Source organism: Falco rusticolus, chromosome 5 (assembly GCF_015220075.1).
Source record: "Falco rusticolus isolate bFalRus1 chromosome 5, bFalRus1.pri, whole genome shotgun sequence".
Lineage (NCBI taxonomy): Eukaryota > Metazoa > Chordata > Aves > Falconiformes > Falconidae > Falco > Falco rusticolus.
This window is the reverse complement of record NC_051191.1, coordinates 62,644,512-62,665,642: the sequence shown is the minus strand read 5'-3', so window position 1 is coordinate 62,665,642 and position 21,131 is coordinate 62,644,512. Positions and strand designations below refer to the sequence as shown.

The window sequence follows — 21,131 nt, the reverse complement described above, 5'->3', positions numbered from 1 at the left end:
AGATTAGGTGTCCCAGAGCGCCCTGCATTTGAAGGACAATTATGTCGTGTATCGTAGGTCTCGAATGATGAAATGTACCCACTGAAGTCAGTTGGAGTTTTGGCACTGAATTTTAATGAGGCCAAGATCTAACTGGTAGCTACTGGTTCTTTGTGCTCATAATGGGAGCTGTAAGCAAAGTCCTGCTGTGTCCCTGTGCTGCACTAGGGCAATGGGCATTCCTTAGGCTGCCACATTCCTAGATGTTACGTTATGTGCATCTTTTATTTCTCATTGATTCCATCACCACTAAAAATGCTTTCCGGTTCTTTTCTTGAGGGCAGAGAGAGGCAAAAAAAAAAAAAAAAAAACAACCAAAAAAACCCAACCAAAACCTACCTTTGGAACAAACTGTAAAACAATGAAAAGCTCCACAAAAGTGATTCCGCTGAAGCTTGTCTTCCTCTCATCTGCAGCTAATGTGAACAAAGAATAAAGAAAGGCCAAAAAACAATGTGACAAGCAAAGTCAGCCTGTTATCATCCCTGTTCTATCAGTAAATGAAACAATGCTTCTGAATGCCTAAAGATAATCCCATGGGCAGATAGTAATTTTACAGCCAGGTTTAGATCTAATAATACGCTTGCAGCTTATATGAGATCTGTGATGTCACTTTCTCTCATCCCATCGGCTAGTGCTGCAGATGTCATTTTAATTATATATTATCTTTCTGTGGTCGGTCAAATAATTTAAGTCCTGGATATTCCACTCATTTGGCTTATGTACAAAAACATTTAGAGGCTGTACTTTAGAAATTTTGATATATTACATTTATTCATGGATTCAAATTATTGTAAAATGCTGTTCCCACTATTTACAGAAGAGCAAATTCACCATGCTCAGAAGAAACAGCACAAATTTAATGCACCACTTAACACCTACTTTGAAGACTCCAGCAGGATTTAAGTGTTCAAATACCTTATCCTGATTATCTGCCCAGGTTTAAATTTTTCCCTGAGGCAAAATGTTTCCAGAAACAGGGCAGATAGACGTTTGTTTGTTTCAATAAATGGTAGTTTGATAGATTTTCATTTAATAATCTGCTATGCAAATCATTATTCACGTAAGAGTTGTTTTTCTATCATGTTATAGCCGAGTTCTTAACCTACCAGTCTTTTTTTAAACGATATCTAGATGAAGAAGTCTTTCATGGTACTTAAAACTGAGACTCCTTTCTAAAACTGTGGGTGTAAACTAAGCCCCCCCCAGCAGATGAAAGGCCAGAATTTCATTTGTAATCCATAGTAATAACAAAAATTGGAATGTAACAATTTAAGGATATTGCAAAACATTATTTTAGGATAATCACAGCAGATCTGTGGGGAAATCTAGTTTTCAAAATATGCACCCTTTAACAAGGAGAACTGGAGAGTTCACAGAGGCTGCAACACAATCTTCTGACATCTCCTGTTTTTTCCAGTCCTACTGTCTACTGTGAATGCATGATTCAAGGTCACTGATCACATGCCAGGCAGGTAGTGACCTGATGGTGTTTTTGATGATGATTAGCTGTTTCTCGGTGGTCTCAAGCCAATTTAAAATGAGAGAGTGACAAAGCACAATGACATATCACCAGAGCTGTGTTCGTTGGCATCTTGGTTGGCAGTTTAGTCAGTCTGGCTGGAGACCTGCGGACTACCTGAATGCGTTCGGGGTAAGTGCAGAGCAGGCAGAAGGAACAACGGGAGAAGAGTGTGAAAGGCTGCACTGCTCTGAACCATGCTGCCTGTGAGCCACATGGTGTAACGCCACAAAGAAGCTGTACGGTGCTGTCAGTCCTGGTGGTGGTCTGGCCTCCCGTGAACTGGTATGGCCCTGGGGTGCTCTGTACTCTGCTGTGCTAGGCCTAGGTCAGAAGAGGTTGTCGTCTAGTCAGCAGCTGCCAGTGAACAATTGCAACCCGCTCCAGTTTTCCCCACTTCCCATCCCTGCTCCTGGCCAATCCTTTCCTGATCCCAGGTAGGTACAGCCAGTGGCTCTGCTGCCCCCGGGCTGCCTGTACACCTGAGCAGTCACAAGCGATTCCTGATTAGTGGAGATTTGATTTTGCAGCATCAGCCATGGGAGCCTAAAATGGTCAGGAAACTGCATTTTGAGGAAGTCTGAAACTAAGGTATTTAAATGCTTGCGAAGGGGGGAGAACAACCCTTTCTTTCTCTACGGACCAGCAATAGGAAAGTGCTATAAGGAAGCAGTATCTTTTAATATCTTTCTGGGAAATGATGGCCTCGTTACAACTTCAATCTCTGGAACACTGATTCCTAGGGAAAAACGTGCAATGAGCTCCCCTAAACACTTTACCTAAGGGGAGGAGGGACATGTGTGTGTGTACCTGCATTCTGGAGGATAAGGGACAATCTGAAAACCTAATTACTGTGGCACTCTGTTCTCTTCTCTTCCTTCCCCAGCAGTTCCCTGGAGTTTTTCCTTTTCGTGAACTAATGAACTATTTTATTCAAGAGCTGCTTGAAATGAGTTGAGCAGAGGTAATCCTCCTGAAAAAGTCTGATCCTTTCCTTGTCAAGGGAAAGCTATACAATTACTAAGAAAACTTAGTTAAAAATTTGCTAAATGCTATGTACATTCCAGGAGCTATGTGTGTGTTTGAACTGTGGAAATGCAGTACAGATGTTAAAAAGTAAATATTTTTCTAAGGAAACAGCAGATGGGAGGATTAGACACCTTCTAATAGTGTGCAGTTTTCTTGCCTTTGTAGAAAACCGAGCAAAACTTGTTTATATTTGAAAGATCGTGATGTCCATTTAAGGATACACACCGTATGGCAATATTAAATAATCCATTTTATTGATTAATAAAGTCAGTAAAACAAAGGATCAGTCTGGTTCTTTTGTTTTTCTAAGTCTGTAGGAGGGAGGCTGCAATTCTGTTCCACTGGGCTGTTCTCACGGTTTGATCATGTCATTATCTGCCGCCTTTGTCAGGAGGAAATGTGAAGTGGGCTTTCCAGAAAGATAAATGTGTGTCTTAAAGTTATAAAGGGAATTTGTGCTAAATATGGGGTTTGAACCCAAATCTTCAACCTGTATCTCTGCTGTTTTAAGCAGAAGGGTGTCATTCCACTGACTATGTTAAAAACCTTTTGAACATTAAATCTGGTGTCTGTGCTTGGGCAGTGTACGGTGATTCTAAGACGAAAAAAGTGGCAGTATGTTAAAAGGCATTTTAGTTATTTGCTTTCTTTTAAAAATCAAGACATTACTGCTTGCTTTTCAGATTACGTTCCTTCCTTCCCGCATTTGAAGAAAAATTCTTCTTTTTTTCCCTTTTTTTTTCCCTTAAAGATGTAATTAATTTTATAACTTCCTCAAGATTTCTTAAGTGGCCATTTAAACATAGCAAGGTCTCAAAACCTCAAATGGAATGAACTTGAAATTCCTATTACTTTTGGTCACCAGTTGAAATTTCTTGATCAGTCTGTTGTTATCTTTCCAACGATGAATTGCAGGCCTATGAAATGTGATCTTTTGGTTTCAGGCCTGGGCTGAAGTGTCTGGCTGAGGTACTTTCATCATGAAATGCAGTTCTGCAGTCTGTCTGCTCAAAAGAGATCAAGGACAGAATAAGCAACGAGAACAGTGACTTTCTCACCTCCCTGAGGTGTGTTGATGGGCTAGCGGGAAGGGGTTTGCATTATTGCTGCATCTGTCCCAGTTCTGCAGCCCAGCACACCTGTGAGCCCAGCGCTTTACTAGCACTGCAGTCACGCGAAGACAGCAAATGTCAGCTTGGTTACCTGCTGCCAGCAAGCACATACCAGGTCTGCTTGGTATCACTCACCCTTTGCTCTTACTGAACCATTTCTACTGCTTCCTTGGTTATGGATCAGAGTACTCATGGATCCTAGACTAGGCACAGGCAGGTGGTATCATGTATATATTATCTACCCTACTCCAGCAAACCCTGCAGCGACTGTGACAATATAATCTTGGCATCTGCGACTCTTTCTCCAATACCTCCATCTCTCCCCACTCTCTTTTATCTTCTTGAGCCGCTGCCGTGTGTCTTCCTTTCTTCTTAAGGGGGTGACAGGAGCAGTGTCCCTATCTCATATTTCACATGTTCCACATGAGCTGTCTCACTGACTTCTTGGAGCACCGCTCACATGCTTCAGTTTGCAAGAACATAGACTTGTACCAAAGGGCAGAAATGAAAGCAAAGAACCAGGGTGTTCATACTGATTAGGCTGGTGGAAGTTTTTGCATATCCAGAGTTGTCAAGAATGATCTTGCAAACAGTACTGGGACATTGTCTCTGTGCAGGAAAAGCTAACCTTACTTTCTAAGACTTGTGTGGTGGAGCTCCTTCAGAGGGCCTTAAAAAAAAAAAAATGGTCACTTTGCCCCTTTCTGAGCAGAATGGGAGGTTCAAATGCTCCCTATAGCAGCATTAATCCACAGGGAGTCATTAGACCAACAGGATGCTTTCAGAGTTACAGGGAGGAAGATCTTTAATGCTTCTGTCAGTAAGGTTTGCATGCATTTTCCTCCTGTTTTCCTCAGCCGGTGCAGGAAGTGAAAATGGACATTTGGCTTGGCTGATGTATGAGAAGCATCTTTTAATTGAGAAGGGAGGGATTTTTTTTTGTTGAAAAAAGGCTTTTTTATCCAGAGTAAAAATAAACAAACTCACATGCTCGGTTGTTGGTAATGTCAAGAGTTTTAGTGACTTAAAAATTGTGTTTATGTGATAAAATCAGTCACTTAAAATACTGTTTATCAAAAATCCAGGCCAAAAGATAGCTTAAGCACTCTTCCACATAATGTTTGCTGTGGAAAAACTGGAGGAGGAAAGAACTGAAAGGCAAATCTATCTTTTTCAAAGAAACCACCCCATCGCTGAAGGAGAAATCAGAAGTCAATCTCTCTCTCTCTCTCTCTCCCCCCCTCTCTCTTTCTCTCTCTCGTTTGTGGCCAGCCTTACTTACACTTCCTTCTAGGTGCTGGCTGTTGTGGCTGTACCCTGTTTTTCCTGTTCTTGATATTGAAGGAGAGGGAGTGGTCACATCTTCATTATATGTGTCCATAAAAATAAGAAGAGCAAGAGCTCATCGTGCTTTGAAGGTGAGATCCAGCAAGCACAGCTCTGTGTCACAGTTTTTGTGGTGGCTTGACCAGCACAGGCAAAAAATGGAGGATGAACAAGCCAAAAAACCAAAGGTGGTTGTTCCTTATAAATGCCTGGGTCTCTTGCTTCTCCTCTGCAACCTAGACGTGGCCCACCCCATCATGAATTTTTTGCTTTACCCTCCCTTATGATGGCAAGGGGACCCTGTGCTTGTTATACAGAGAGAAGTTCAAATGTTGAAAATCCTGTTTATGCCTGTGGTAATTCCCTGTAGGCGATAACGTCAGTGCTGGCCACTTGTCCCAGCCTGATCCTGTGCTAGTAATGAGTATTCGCAGCATGCATTTCAATGTCTGATTAAATCTTTCTGAAAGGCCATCTGTTTGAGGAGGATGTGGCATAGACTTTAATACTTTTTATACCTAGTACTCAATACCGCCGTTTCATGACCTTAGACATAAAGTTTGTCCCCTGGTTAGTTAGCATCCATCCTTATACTCCAATTGGAGAAAATAATTGGATCAAGGCTGTTGCAACCTGTTGGGTCACTGTGTGTCTTTGGGGAAATGTTCCCGGGTGTTGGGTCACAGAAGTTACACATACCCAATGAGACTTTGCTGTGTCCGGGGCTGAGAAAAAGGTTTCTGTTTTCTGGGAAGGGAGTAAAGCATCTCCAGCTGCCTTTCTTTTATAGCACTTGGAGCAGAATCTGATGTAGTCATATATCTGTTGATACATGCCAAATCAGTAAGTAATCTGGCCTTTCTGCTGCATGTTCTCATCTGTGCAAAATATCCAGCATAAGCAGTGTTACATCTGTCTTTCAGTGTCATTCTCCTATAGGCTTGGAAGCAGTTTCCCTTTGCGATTCCCTCAGCATAAAGTAAATCTTCTCTAATGTGCCTTTTCCCGTTCCTTGTTCCCTGTCGTTTGTTTTCCTTAGTGGTACAGTCTGGGTATTCATCCCTTTGGCTGAAAGGAAAAAATGTCACCCTGAGGTTGTGCACATTACCTTTCTTTTGTAACTTTTCTCTCTTGCAGTTCCTCATCTCTTCTGTACGTTACCCTTGTGGTCTGTCACTCCCCAGTTTCTCAGAAGATCCTACTTTAGGTTGCTGGAAGCCCTTCCTTTTTCCTGCTTAATCTGTGATCTGTTCTTCAACCCGGGTGTGGGGTTTTCAAATCAGCAAACAAAGGGAAACATGCCATAAAATGAAATCATCTGGAGATTAATTTTCTGCATAACAGGGTGGTGGCCTTTAATGCCAAGGTAGGATATAAGACGGGATATAAAATCTAATCTTCATTTACTTAACCTTTTTTTTTTTTTTTTTTTTTTTTTTTTTACTTTTGATCTAAATCTGCAAGGGATCTGTTTGCTGGGACTGGGGGGTTTATATATTTACCTTGCTGTTCAGAGCAATAGTATGTTTGGGTACTTTCCCTCTACAGACATTCTTCTGATGTATAACTAGAGCATAGCATCTAAATTCTTAATTTGGAAAAAAAAAATCACAAATTGACTGACCTAATTGCAATAACAGAGCTTTCCCTTTCTCTGTGAGTTTTAACATTTTCAGTTTTGTCTTATATTTCATCCTTTTGTTCTTTTTTCCTTTATTTGTTATTGGTTCACCATCCTTCCTTCCCGAGTATCTCCCTGAACTAGGAGGGGAGTTGCAGCACTTGTGGTATTTAGTGGGTGATCTTTGAGTTTGTCTCTGTTAGCCTCTCTGTGTCTCTGTTTGCCTACAGTGACCTCTCACAGCCCCACACACTGCCTTCTTTTTGCAATACAGTATGACCTTTACTGAAGCAGTTATGAAAAAGCGTTCCATGATATTTCATTCTGGTTCAACTGTCTTGTCCATCTGTTGGCATGTTTTGATCTCTGGAGGTTTTTCCCTTGATCTGTCTCAACTGTTGGGTATCTACTTTGCACTCCTTTGATATTTCTCCCTTTTCTCTTGTGTCTACTTACCTTAGCAGATGCATACCCCTACTTACGAGAGGCACTGACAGCCTGCCTTGCAAACAGAACCATTTATGTGGCCAGCATTTGGATGCCAAGTGCATGAAGTTGCTTTTCTTTTGAACCTGGTGGCAAGTCAGTCTGACCATCTTGATACACAAAGGTGACCAACTTTGTTTGCTGGGGCAATTCTCTTCTTGCCACCATGCCCAGGCTGCCCCGGGGGCTGCCTCTCCCTGCCTCAGCCTGCTGGAGCCATCACAGCAGAGACCTTTACTAGACCCCATCCGGATGCTGGTGACCGTAGCTGGAGTTTGAGGATGATTTAATGTTATAGTTACTTATTATGGAAAACGACAGATTGTCTGTCACTGGAAACCTTGAGGAGGGGCTTTTTAAAATGTGCCCTCGTTGTCAGCTGGCTGCGAGGCAGGAATCCCTGCATGGTGTTCCTCCGTCTGCCTTTTGCTAAAGAGCAGCCTAACAATTGCAGCGATTCCTCTCCCTCCCCAAAAATCCACCTAGGAAATCCTGCATCCACGGCAGTCAATGGCAGCCTTGCCTTGGCTTCACGGACTGTCTGTGCAGGGCTTTCTCCACTTTCTTTGCAGTGGCTACCCTTCATTTTTCCCTCCCACTGGGATAAGCAGGCTATATCTAAGAGAGACAGAGACTAGAGGGGAGCTGAACACCTCCTTTCTCTCTTCAACAGAAATGTACACTTTTTAATAATGTAATCTCAATTAAAAACATGCCAATTAAAATGGGCTTTTTAGTAGGTCTCTGGGGAGAGCAAGCCATAATTCACATTAAAATGTAAAGCTTCAGAAGCAGGGAGAGCTAGGTGCATTGCAAGTGCCCAAATATTCAGTGATTTTAATTACAGTGGAAACTTGATAAATTGCTTTGTGCCACAATCCATTATTAACAGCTTAATGAATATCACTGCTGCCTGTTTTAAACTGCTCCACAGTGAAAATTATTGTCAGTATTTCAGTTGTGAACTCTGATATTCAGTGTGTTTGTGACTTGCCCCCTTAAAAAGGGGGGGAGGTTGAAAGTCTGCAGGCTTGGCTTTGGGTCTGGGTAAGTTCTGCCAGCTGCAGCATCCCAAGAGAGATAAAAGAGGGAAGATGGAGCTTTTGTGTTTCACCAGTATCGGGACTGGCCAGGGGTTACATCTGCTCCTTGCACAGTTTAAGAGCAATGCCATGGCTGTTCCCTGGACATGCAGAGGGCCCTTACGCCGAGTGCTGTTTCTCTGCACGGTACCCATTAGGCTGGAGGGCTGTTTGGGGTGTCCACTCAGGAGTAAAGGGAAGCAGTAGGTAACAGTCCATGATCAAGCATGCTGATGAGCTTAATTTGGAGTGAGCAAAGTGCAAGTTGGTTTGAATGTTCCAGGTTTTAGCTAGCAAAAAGCTGATTTGAGTTACGGAATTAGGCAAGTCCTTCTGGAGCACTGAAATGTAAACAGTGATTGTGCTCAGCTTTGAACAGAGAAGAAACATTATTTTTTTTCTTGACAGTTACTACGGCTGTAAGAATAATAATAGTACTGAGATGCTATATATTTTTATAAATAGTTATAGTAAACTGGTACCTTTCCCCCTCTTTTCAAAGCAGCTTAATATTTCAAGGATAAAGGTTGTTATTAGGAATGTTATTATTTTAGATGCTAACAGCAGGTATAGTGGGCTTATAGTTGTGCCCCACTGAAGTGTTAAGCCGTAGGTATTTAAATAGCCGTGGTCTGGCTTCTTTGAGATTTATTATGGGTGTTCTGTTTTCACTTTTCACTTGATCATGTGGTCTGACCACAGGGTCACAGTTCCCAAAGTGAGGGTACTGCCAGGTGTTTGACAAGATCTGAATGAGTTACAAGGTAGATTTCAGAAGAGAAATGACTGGGAACTGCTCTTCTGATTCAGAGAAGTCACAAGTGCCTGTATGGGATAAACATGATTTGTCTGAATGTAATTAATGTCTTGGGTTTTGCTATTATTATTCTGATTATGTTTTTCTGGAAAACAACAAAAGCATATTCACTTTCGCCATCTCAGAAGTGGCAGCATTGCTCATAATGATGTTAACTTGCACCCTGCCAATTATACAGAGCTCTCCTCGTTCATTATATTGATAATTACACATAGGATTTTTTTTTCCTTGTGAAAAATCTTTCGCTGACAGAGGAATAATGATGCCTGTAAGTTGCTTAAGTATTGCTCAGTCAGGGATATGTAAGATGTGGGAGATGTCCTCATATTTTTGGGGAGAAAGACAGCTGGTATTCTGACATGCTGTTAATATTCATGTGTTTCTGAAGTAGTTTGGGGTTTTTTTTTAGTTTGACTTTAGGAAGCATTCCAGACCACAGGGCTGCCTGATTGTAATTTTTCATTCATCCCTGTACTGGCAGAGGACAAAGAGGCATGAAATATATAAAATGCCATCTAATTTTTCTTTTGTTCTTTAATTCACACACACATGCTTCTTATGTGTGTTTATCAGTGTGCACAAAATGCCTATATTTGCAAGATAATAGCTGTGTAAATATTAGAAAGTCGTATTGAAACTCTGAAGGAAAGGAGAGCAGGGGGAGAATCCTTCCTGCTACCGAGGAGCCATCTATTGGATAAAACCCATAACTGAACCCAGCATCCATGAAACTGCAGAGGATAACACAATTTGTTATTGGTCACTGGGTAGCTGAACATAATCCTTTCCTTCCCAATGCCCCTTTCACCCACTGTGTTAGAAACCTGTACCCCTTCATGCACACAAGAGGAGAGTCAGATACAGAGGCAATTTATGTACTATAGGGCAAAAGCCAGTTTAATATAGCTGAAGATCCAGAATAAATCCTAATGTAGGGTGCAGGCGTGATCATGAATGGATAAGCCAGCAGTAGGATTGCCCACCAGCAATGGAGAGTAGTTGCTTAGAGAAGTAATAAAAAAGGCAAGTTTTTTTCCATATTGTTAATAAAGAACATAAATAACATTAACTGTACTTTTTTGTAACAGTACACGTCATTTATATCAGTCTCACATCCATAAGTATAGTTAAATAAAAGACACTTTTTAGTTACCCAGGATTACTTAAGGCCATCACAAAACCAAATAATGAGGTGTTCCTTCTCTCAAAATGTGTGCAATCTATATGTAATGTGATGCAGAAAGAAAGGATCATGAACAAACCATAAGGAGATATGAGGGAGGACAGGATGTGAACAGTAAATTCCCAGGATGACCCCAACACGTCCTGACAGCTCTTTGGAGTGGGTGGTGGGGCTTTGCAAGCATGGGGCAGGAAGAACAAATAACAAAGAAGCAATAATGACATTCCTGTGCGTTTTCTTGAATGTCAGGCAACTGCTAAAACCAGAACTGATTATTAATCAGGAATTCAATTTAAGCAAATACAATTATAATCTGTGGCAAATAGAAAAGGAACAGAGAGCTGCCTGCAGCATCAGCCTTTAGTCAGCAATTTGAGTCAGCAGAGGGTCAAGTTTCTGGGTGTCAGACACTTATCCTAAACACTCCCTTCCTGTGTCCTCCCTTCCTCCTGCAAAGAGCGGAGGGGAGGAGTGTCAGATGGTTTACCAGGAGGCCAGATAAACTTTGGGAGAGGAGGCATGCATACAGTGTGCAACAGTGTGGTCAGCTTAATGCTGAGTGGGGACTCAGTGCCTGTTCCACACGCTGGCATGCATGGCGGGGAGAGGGGCACGGTGGTGGCCCAAGCTGTTCTTCCCCAGCGCCCAGTTATTTCTTCTTTTGCTGTATTTGCCTGCTGTGTATTCTGACAACCTCACTCCTCCACCTCCAAGAGGCAAAACGTGTGGGGCAGGAGAAGCTCAGCTACTGCACACACAAATCCAGTATTTGTTGTTTGTACTCTGATAATAATGCCAGGAGTCATGATCGGAGTGTTGTTATCCTGAATGTTTTGCAAATACAGAATAAGGAGGTTGCAGTCCACTGTTAATTTTCTACCAGTGACTCTCGCTCGCTGTGATGCAGGGATTGGGAAAACTGGATGAGACTCCCTAGCCATTGAACTTTGGGCTGTATTCTGAGCCTTCCCCATGTGTGCACACGATGGAGGGAGCTGGGACGGATGTACTCTCGTGCCGTGCTCTGGGCTGAGGCTGCCAGCCCAGTGCAGCAGAGATGCCAACCAGCTGCCACAGTGCATGACACTTGTTTGCCATTAGACTGAATTTCATGGAGAAACTTAGTGCTTCTTGTAGATGCCCAGCTCATTCTGCTCAGCCTCGTATTGGAAGGAAAGTCCCCAGAGTCAGAGACCACGGTCAGTTCATTAGGGGTGTAAATGGACCAGGCTGCAAGCAATCGCTTGGGTTTACACTGAAGAGCTACTGGAAGGGTTTCCAGCTCTCTTGGCAAGCCATAAGTTTCTCTGTGGGCCCACAGAATTAATGAAACAATCACATAGCTGTATGCCTTGTTTTCTCTTTCCCCTAATTGTAGTATCTCTTCATCCTACGTATCACTTCAGCTAAGTTAGGCCTCCAGCTAGGGTCTTTGCAGCTCACAGTCAACAGGTCCACACACTTAAGATTATAACCAGCCTGCTTCTACAAGAGCCGAAGAGCTATGTTAAGCTTGTCTCAGCTAGAAACAGTTCTTTGCTCTCTCTCCACTAGCTAACAGTTAGATCTGAAATTCAAATCTATTCCCATCCCTGGACTATGTGGGAACATCTCGAGGAGGCAGCTGTTGTTTCAAGATGTGAGCCCTCCAGTGCCACTTGCAGCGGTTTAAGCTGAAGTGAGGTGGGTCTGTAACAAAATTTTGGTTTTGAGAATTCCCCCCAGCTTTATTATCAGGTCAAATGAGGTTTGCCTGTGCCTCTGTGGATTACTAAACCTCTTACTTTAACTTTGCATTTTGAAGGTCAGAAAAGTGCAAAATTTTTGAGGAAGAAACCAGCAGTACCTGAGCACTCTTCTCTCTTGCCTCATGAAAGGAGATAGTATCACATGAAAATAGTTTTGTATTTTTCAGTAGTATGATATTTCTGTTATCATCATGCTTTGCTAAAGGCCTACTGAAGTTATAAATATATATATATATGAGATACATGTACAAGTACAGGTTGTGGAGCCTCAGATGTTACCGGTGTAGCTGGGTGAAATATAGCAATCTGCAGTGACTCACTGGAGCAGGGGAATCCTCTCCAGTGATGAAGATGGTTCAGTGCTGGGGTGGACTGCCTGGGGGGGCTGTGGGAAGCTGGAGTTTGGCTAGGTTTCTAAGAACAGGTTAGACAAGCAGCTGTCAGTGTTGGTTTGGCTGATGCTGCCTCATGGCAAGGGAATGGCGTAGATAACTTACTGAGATCCTTCCAGGCCTCTTTCCCCCATGTGATGGTGCTTTTGCCTGAAGCTCTGAGCCTCTGTACATCTGTTTTCATCCTAGGTCTTAAAGGGTTTTCTGAGATCATCATTAGCTTTTTTCCTCACGGGGTTTTGTAAAATGTGATGTGTTGTACCAATTTTAAGATGGAGAAGCCACACCAGTTATAGCTATGTTTTAAAGGCAAAAAAGGGAGCGCAGCTTGAAGTATCTCAGCTCCTGTGGAGGTCAGTGCTTTATCTGGTAATTCATACTGGCCACTGCAGATTTAGTGGCAAACTGAGCCTATAAAATCCATGTCATACTTGAATTTACACTTACTTGGTTTGGGTTTTTTTTTGTTGTTGTTGTGGGTTTTTTTAATATTATTGGTAGCATATAGAAGATATGTTTTGTTACAGTGCTTAATACTTCCCATGCTCAGGTGCTTTCATCAATTTGCTGACATACCTGCCCCATCTAGGCCTGCTTAGCATCTCATGTAGCCTTTTTGCAACATTATTGTAGGGACACTTCTTTTTTCTTTCAAGTAGAAAGCAAAGGTGTTGCTGTGGCTTATGACATCAAATGTGGTGTCACTGAACACTCACAGTGCTCCCTCATTGCTGTGAACTGCTGCCAGAAACTTGCCTAAGAGTTTAGCGTTGATAATGTATGAAAATATCAGAACAAGTCCAAAGTTATACAAAACCTTCTCAGTGTAGAATTTCACTACAAATGTTAAGATCAGGCCAGACTGGAAAAAGACTGCTCCACTTTCCAAGTGGGCACTCCGTGAACTTTTTTTTTCCTTTAAATTTGCTCAGATTTTTAATGCAACTTATATTGCTTTGTAAGACATGCCTGCCTTCAGACATTCAGCCTATTTGCAATAAAAACATTACAGTGGTTTCACCAGCTGATGTTAACACATGCGAACAAAAGGGGTTTTTTTCTGCCAGACCGAAAGCCTCCCAGCCACTCTTGAACAACCTCTGTACCCTGCAGTTCCACAGTCGCCAGGTCCTTCCAGAGCTGAGCATCACCCCTGAGAGCACCATGACCTCAGCCTTCAGACACACAAATTAGAGGGCGATCAGCTCTGGCCTCTCAGTTAATTCCAGCTTCTGGGTTCATGCACAAGGCAAAAGAACAATTTCTGAAATGTTTAGGGACTGTATGTATTGGCAGAGAGACTGGCTTTTTTGTGATTTCACTGACAAAAAAATCATACCTGCAAGTGTTAGGGAGGGGTTGAATTTGATCCTTTCAAAGCAGTTTGACAAAATTATAATTTTAGTGGCACTGCATTTTGTGCTTTTTCAAAAGGGTCTGGGTAGCTACCACAGTGCTTTACTGATAATGTCAGGGTGACACAGGTTTGTCTCACCTAAAAGATGGTTGCTATTCAGACTCACAAAAAGTGAGCTGGATACAAACTAATACAGCAGAGTTTGTACAGGTTTGTAGGAAACAGAAATAATACGAGGTGTGAGCTTACTACCTGTTAGATAAGGATTCTGAAGCTTAGCTTCTGCTTTTCTGAGATGCCATCAGAGCATTTGAGAAAAGCTAGGAGGTTCTGCACAGTTTATTGTGAATGGCATTATATTAGCAGCATCACATTTGTATGACTTGCACCACAGCAAGTGCTTTACAGAATATCAACCAATTATGTCATCTAGTTTGATTCCTCAATTAATTTTTAAGTTGCTTTCTGTAGTTCTGGGCTCTTTTGAACCCAAAACAGGGAGCTGAACTATCAGTCATGAAAATCTGATTATAGTTTGCAGAAGACACAACTGGAATCACAGCATTAAGAACAAAAATTCCAGCTGATATATATTTGGCATATTCCTTCAGCAATTTTTTACTTCACCTTGCAGAGAAGTTGAATGGCTCAATCTCTCTACCAAAAGCATAACCCAAGGGTCCCCTCGATCCCCAAAGCAGCGATGAATTTGCCAAAACGTCATCTGGTATGTCGATCTTAGATATGAAAACACAGTTCCCTGTTTAGGATGGAAAGAGCTGGAGATGTCCCTCGCCCCCCAGGACCCTTGCCTCCTGTGAGAAAAGTCATGATACATCATGCATGTGAGCGATATATCTGTCGTCTTCTGACAGCTGCAAAACTTAAAAGCAGTGATTTGAGGAGGGGTGATAGATACCGCCGAATTGGCCTTCCCTGGTATAGCACACATCTATTCTTCCAGTGTGTAGCACATAGCTTGTTACGCTTCTGTGCAGAATGATTTCTCTGCATGGCCAGGTGATGTTTAAGGAGACTAATGAGAGAAATGATACAGCCCAGAACACTGGTGTCAGGAAATATATTGCAAGGTGTCTATCTTGGGGAAGCCGAAAGCGGGGCTTGTCTTATTATATATTTCAAAGGGGATGTCTGTGTCACCACCAAGTTAGATATGCACCCTGTCCCATACTGTGTTCAAATTAGATTTTTTCAAATGGTAGCTTTCCATGCAATTTTCATTGGCTTAATGATAGGCTCTGTGTTGTTCAGGGGCAAAACAAGAGGCCATCGCATTGGCACACCGTTCTTTTGAAGCGGGAACTTGTTTCTGAGGCCATTGTAACATAACTATGCAAGTGTCAGAGGACAGGATAGAGGCTATTACAGGCTTCTGCTTTTTGTGAGGGAAATCAAACAAATATCCTCGATGGAAAAAAGGAAGCCAGCAGCTGTACGTGATGACCAGAGAATGTTTTTGTGCAGTGACACTGTCAGTACCTGGTCTGTTGTTGTCAAACTGAAAAAACCTTCCTTACCCCACCCCCCACCCCCGCCCCTCCCTGCTATCAACCAAAGTGCAGAAAACCCCTGTGAATTTTCATGGGCTACCTTTTCCTCATTTCTAGCACTTAACAATCCAATTACATTCGGTTTTATGCTAGTGTTTGCTTCTATTGCCACTGTTAGGTTTTTGAGTCAGAGTGATTTTTCCATCCTGATGGTGTGGAAGAAAAATATGTTTCATTATGACTGGTTATAACCCTGGAAATCTTTTCTCTCGCTTGGGTTGATGACGATTTTTTATGTTGCTTTCTATACTGATGCCTAGAGTGAAGTAGAATGAGCCATAAGGAAGAGTAGCTTTCCTAAAATACAGCTCCTTCCACTGTGTAGAATTATCTTGAAAAAAAGCTTGCATCCTTCTAATTTTATGCCTTTTTTTCCCCACTATTATTCAAGCAGTATTTACAAATGAATGTTGTTTTTGTAAGGATTGTTTATGAATCCATTGCTCTTAGTAACCCCTGCTTACCTGTGAACAAATTACATGGCACAGATAAGGTATCTAGTTGTTTCTCGATAGGGTGACCTTATAAACAGATTCTGCAACAAGGCAAGCTTTTAAATTCCTAAACAAATATATTGTGTGAGTAATAAAAAGAGCTCCTCAAAATGGCCACAGAGGCATTTCAGAGCACATTCTTGGGAGTATGCACTTGTGCTAGCATTCATTAAGTTTGCTTTCAGCAAAAATTCTCACGAATGAAATTTTATTCACTAGTCATTATGATCATTACTTTACTATCATAGCAATAACCAGATGCTTTGTATAAGGCCAGGACCTGATTTTGTCTAAGGCTAGAGAAACATCTTATAGGGTCTCTGGAGAGTGTGTTGTCTAAATACAAGACCAGACTCAGCTAACTGGGAACTGCAAACCCTCAGAGAGCAATGGGTTTGTTTACAAGAAAATTCACAGCTAGAGAAGGATGAATGCAGAACCATACCAAATGTTATATACCATTTGAGCTATAGTATGTTACAGTGCTACAACTCTGTTGAATATGAATGTATTTATATGCTATAAAGATAGTTTAGGTGATGATGACTGGTCTTACGGGTAAAAGGGAATACCTCTACTATTGCAGTTCACTGCTATACTGGACTAGTTTATCCACACATTAATGCACACACTGGAACTGGACTGTTTTGTGTTTGTTTTTTTTTTAATTTAAAAAATTACCTAACCCAAATATATGTACCAGGAAAATTCCTGAAGCATAGGCTATGCCAAAGAGTTGGACTCTGAGTTATGCAGTAGACGGACTCCCAAAGTGTGAATAAAGCCCTTCCTGGAAAAGTTGAATGAGCTTTTTAGCTATGCATAACTGAAGCATGCATGAAGTGCTGCTTCCTCCAGTCTAGAGGAACATAAAAGAGAGGTATCCCATCATGCTGGAGGAGGATGACTGTGGCAGGGCAGTTGCAAATATTTGCTTGCTGTATTAGAAATGAGAGACCAAGGAAGCATGGCCAATTTGAATATGAAAATTGTGCCTAAGTCACAGAGCACAATATATATAATGTTGCTTTGTGTGCCTTCACTTGCTGGGGGAAAAGCATGTATCCCATGCCTTGGAGGTGATGCAGTTTGGCAGGCCAATTTGTTGTCCTTAAGCATGCTGTGAGTGGCATTAACTATTACCTGGAGCATTGATTCTTGGGTGCACCAGAGTGCAAGGTGTGCTATGGTGCACCTGCAAAATAAAAAGGTTCTGTGGGGTGGAGGGAAAGGACTGTTAAAGAGGCAGTGTGCCAATCCCTTGTGTTACTGAAACCTCAAAATAATTATTCCTCTCTGCCTGTAGACAGCTCAGAACAGTTTGTTGGCAGAAGAGATAAGCACAGGACACTAAAATTTCTTCTCTTTTGTTGTCTCACTGCTCTCTTTTCCCGTGTTGTGTGAAAAAAATAAATCTGATTAAGTTCTTTGACATTTATAATTAATTAGCCCTTCCTTACTCTTATCTTGTTTGCCTGTCCTTTTCTCTGGCTTTGTCTTTTTCTACTTTATCTCTCATTCATCAGATCCAAGAAATCATTCAAATGATTTGTTTTTAACAGATAAATGCAGCTTTACAGCATTTTTTTTTCTTTTGAAGAAAGACTTGGTCCCTTCTTTTGTCCATCCCACTGTACAAGTTGTCATGTTCTGGCACTGCAGTCACTTCTAAGTCCTTGAGCTATCATGTATTCTGTTGGTATTTGAGGAATTGAAAATCAATCACATAGCCTTATGGCTTAGGTTCAGCACAATTCTATTATGCCCACTCCCAAAAGTCAATTCGAACCTTTTGGGTTATATTTCAAAGACTAATCAAGCTTGCTGTCCAGACTGGTTTGGAGTCAACTCACTCTTGTCCATAGGTCTGTTTATTAGAGTTTTTCTGTCAGAAACTAGCATGAAAGAAAGCAGTTTTCACAACAGCAGAATCATTCAGTGAGTATTTTGCAAAGCCAAGCCACCCTAACAGGTTTTACGGTAGAAAAATGCTTACTGTTATGTGTTTCTGCAAATATGTTTTTTAAAAAAATAATTTAAAAGTGCTATGTTGATGCAAGTGTTCATAATTGTACTTTCTCATAAAAAGATGCACCAATTTACTGAGTTCGGTTTCTAGTCCTGTCTTTTTAAGCTGGCACAGAAATCATTGTAAATGCAACTCTAAACCTATGTGATGACCTTCATGCTTTAGACCATGTGAACAAATAAGGATGATGCCTCCAAGCAGATGGGCCAACTCCTCCAAGCATGAGTTGTGCCACCTCCACTTGGCAGGTGCACATGGGACTGTACATTGACTGTGTCAGTCCCCTTATTTTCAGCAAGTGCCAAGAACGCACCCTGAGAATGAAAGAAGCTGTGTATGGAGCTGGCCATTAGCAGTCCTCTGGGAAAATATGTACCTGTTATGTACTGAGGGCAGGTCAGTCTCATCCCACCGGGAAGAAAGCAGTGACAGGCTCTTAGTGACGGCATTTCCAGCTGATCTATAGAAGTCTCATTGTTCAGTGAAAGGCTGGTGGCCATTTTGTGGGAGCCAAGTGGCCACTGGGGCAGGTTTTATACAGTGGGCAGTATAAGTAGGAAGCAGCTTTCTCCTTCCATCCTCCATGGGTAAAGGCTTTGGTCTGTGACCCATTCTTTGTGCTGCTTCTCATCCTGTATTCTGCAGAGGCGCAGAGATTTTCTCCAGTGGATGCTCGACTCCCGCGACTCAGCTGACTCCCTGGCAGCTGGGTGTTTGGATGTGATCAGTCCATCTGCCGCTTCCAGCCAGAATGAGGCACCTCTTGCTGGCAGGGCCCCATCTGAAAAGGTTCAGAAGACGTTAACAGAGGATGAGATAGCAGGCCAAGCTTTCCTGTTCCTGATTGCTGGGTATGAGACCACCACTAGCACACTGTCCTTTGCCACATACTTGCTAGCCACCAACCCAGAGTGCCAGGAGAAGGTGCTTCAGGAGGTTGATGAGTTCTCAGCAAAACACGTGAGTACAATGTGCTGATGTGAAGCTTCATGCAAGGAACAAGGCAATGTGAATGTTGTCGTGCCACTGTGGCACCTGCATGACCCCTATTTGCCTCAGTTATGTGTTCATATACTAACATTTTATTAATATTTTCAGCAAAAAAACCCAAGATTAATCTATTTGAGGTAGGGTTTTTTGAAACTGTTAAATAATGTCACTTTACAGCAACTGAAGAGATTGCTCAGAAACTTTGTGTCACGGTGAAAGCTTACCCTTTACAAAATATTTTACATTACCAAAATAAACCAGCTGTTGCCAGACTCTAAACCAGAACTTTTCTTTTTTTATCTCTTGTCCTGATACTATTTTTTGTTTTTGTGGTCAATTTTACTTACTGATCTTGGTAAGAACATAAGCAGTGTTCTTACAAACCACAAACTGCAAAGCTTTGCTTGAGATGTTCATACTTCTATTTTTTTTTCTTCAGCAGCAGAATATACGTGTGCTTTAAAAAAAAAAAAAAACAAATCACAGTATCTAACTCTCTTATGCTGTGTTCAAATTCCTACTTCTTCACTATCTGTATTAACCAAGGGCATTTATGTTTCCTGGATAACCATTGACAATATTTGGTGTATCTAGCAGACCATGCAGCAGCCGTTTTTCCACCCTACATGCTCTGCACAACTTGTTAGTTACAAGAATTCAGATTGAGGGTCTTTTTCTTTCATGAACACTTTTATAGTGGATCATGAAGCTAACAGGAATAAAATGACACTAGGCATGGCTCTCTTGCAGTTTTTTAGCTGCTGGATTTGCATGTTGAAAGTCCTAACTATAGAGTTTGGGGAGTTTCATGCTTTTTATGCATTCCATCTTCTGTGTCGTACTTACAGAACAAGAAAAGAGTTGTATAATTTTCTGCTTTGCTGGTAAAAGAAAATTCTTGATTGTGCAAAGTGTGCCCATTCAAAAGCTACTATTTCTCTCCTTTTGCTTGTGCAAACATAACAGCCAGGATTTGGGTACTTGGGAAATGTGGTCTTTTCTCTTGCATGATGAGGTTCTGAGCATGGTGATTCTCTGTCTAAGATTGGTTTTGCTCTGAGGGTGCAGATGGATGACAGCAGCGGAGGTTAGGACTGCGCAATTTGATCCACAGGACTTTTTCTTGGTGCATGCTTCATACCTCTGGTGTGAGTTAAGTCAATACAATGGAACCGTTGATGTGTTGTGTCCTAACCTATAGGGCTCGGGTTATATTCTTAGGTTATTAAGTCTACAACACTCCAGCTGGAACGTATTTACTTGTTTCATGCAAATACAGCAGACCTTATTATGCCCTTGTGTCTGGTTAGTTCAATTGACTTCCTTAAGACTTGTGAAGGTGTGAAGGTGCAACTTGGCCTGCAGTATGTGCAGTTACTGTTAATATCAGTGGCCGAATTGCACATAGAAACTCCTATTATGCAGCCCCAAGGAAAATACGGTTCATCTCCTCGCCAGTTCCTGAAAACTGACAGCCTAAGAAACCAAAGCGAAACTGCTGGGAGAGGTATCCAGTGTGATAGGTACGTGATGCCATTCACATCTGTCTGTAGATGGGGATATGAATTAATAAACTTCTCCATGTAAGTGCATAGGAAGCTGACTGCAAGCAGTCATTAACTGGCCAGTCGCTTACGGACATTTCACATAGGGAGATCATGTTTATGGCTGTGTCTAAGTTAGCAAGAGGTGTGGTCTTGGAGACACAGATTCATGATCTAGCACAGTTGGTAGTGGGAACTGTTGGGTGCACACTGTACACACTTCAGGAGTTTATTTTGGGTTGGTCTGAGTCTGGTCCTGTGTACCAAATTCCCCTTAGCAGTTGGACCAATCTTCTGGTTTAGTTCCAGTTACAGGAGCTCTCGCTTTGCGGTTCACGACTGCAGTGTGAACCAGTGTAAGAGACTTGCATGTGAGTGTACTCCAGGTCCAAGCTAGAGAACTAAATGGACCCTGTGTTGTGTATGGTCTGTCTGAGGTGTCACTCACTAATATCATTATTTCAATAATAATCCAATTCAAACACGTAATGCTTGACTCTCTCGGTTCTCTAACAGGAATATTTTGCTAATAATTTTAGCTTTTGCAGTATCTAGGGGAGGTTCTAGAGCTAGCGACACTTGTGGCAGAGAAGTCAAAACTTGGTGTAGAGATGTGGGACTCAAATGAAATGCATGGTCTTTGCAGGTCAGCACTGTACACAGTCTGTGTGGTGCCTAATCCCAAACCATGCGGTCTCACGTCATATATTGATTGGAAGAAGCATTCAGATCTCTTCCTCATACTTTACTAGTTTTCAGGTTTAGCTTTAGATGATGCATATATGGCTG

The 21,131-nt window shown here is 41.8% G+C and overlaps 1 protein-coding gene across 4 annotated transcripts in view; it reads left to right on the top strand.

The window, feature by feature from the left end:
- The window catches only part of TBXAS1 (thromboxane A synthase 1), a 229,640-nt gene that overhangs the window by 143,578 nt on the left and 64,931 nt on the right, over window positions 1–21,131 (top strand). For 3 of the 4 annotated variants that reach the window (XM_037389190.1, XM_037389192.1, XM_037389191.1), the window contains one exon: window positions 18,454–18,768. The exons of the other annotated variant lie outside the window; for it this stretch is intronic. In XM_037389190.1, the coding sequence (XP_037245087.1) occupies window positions 18,454–18,768 (315 nt within the window). The remainder of the gene's footprint in view (window positions 1–18,453; window positions 18,769–21,131) is intronic. 4 annotated transcript variants of the gene reach the window in all.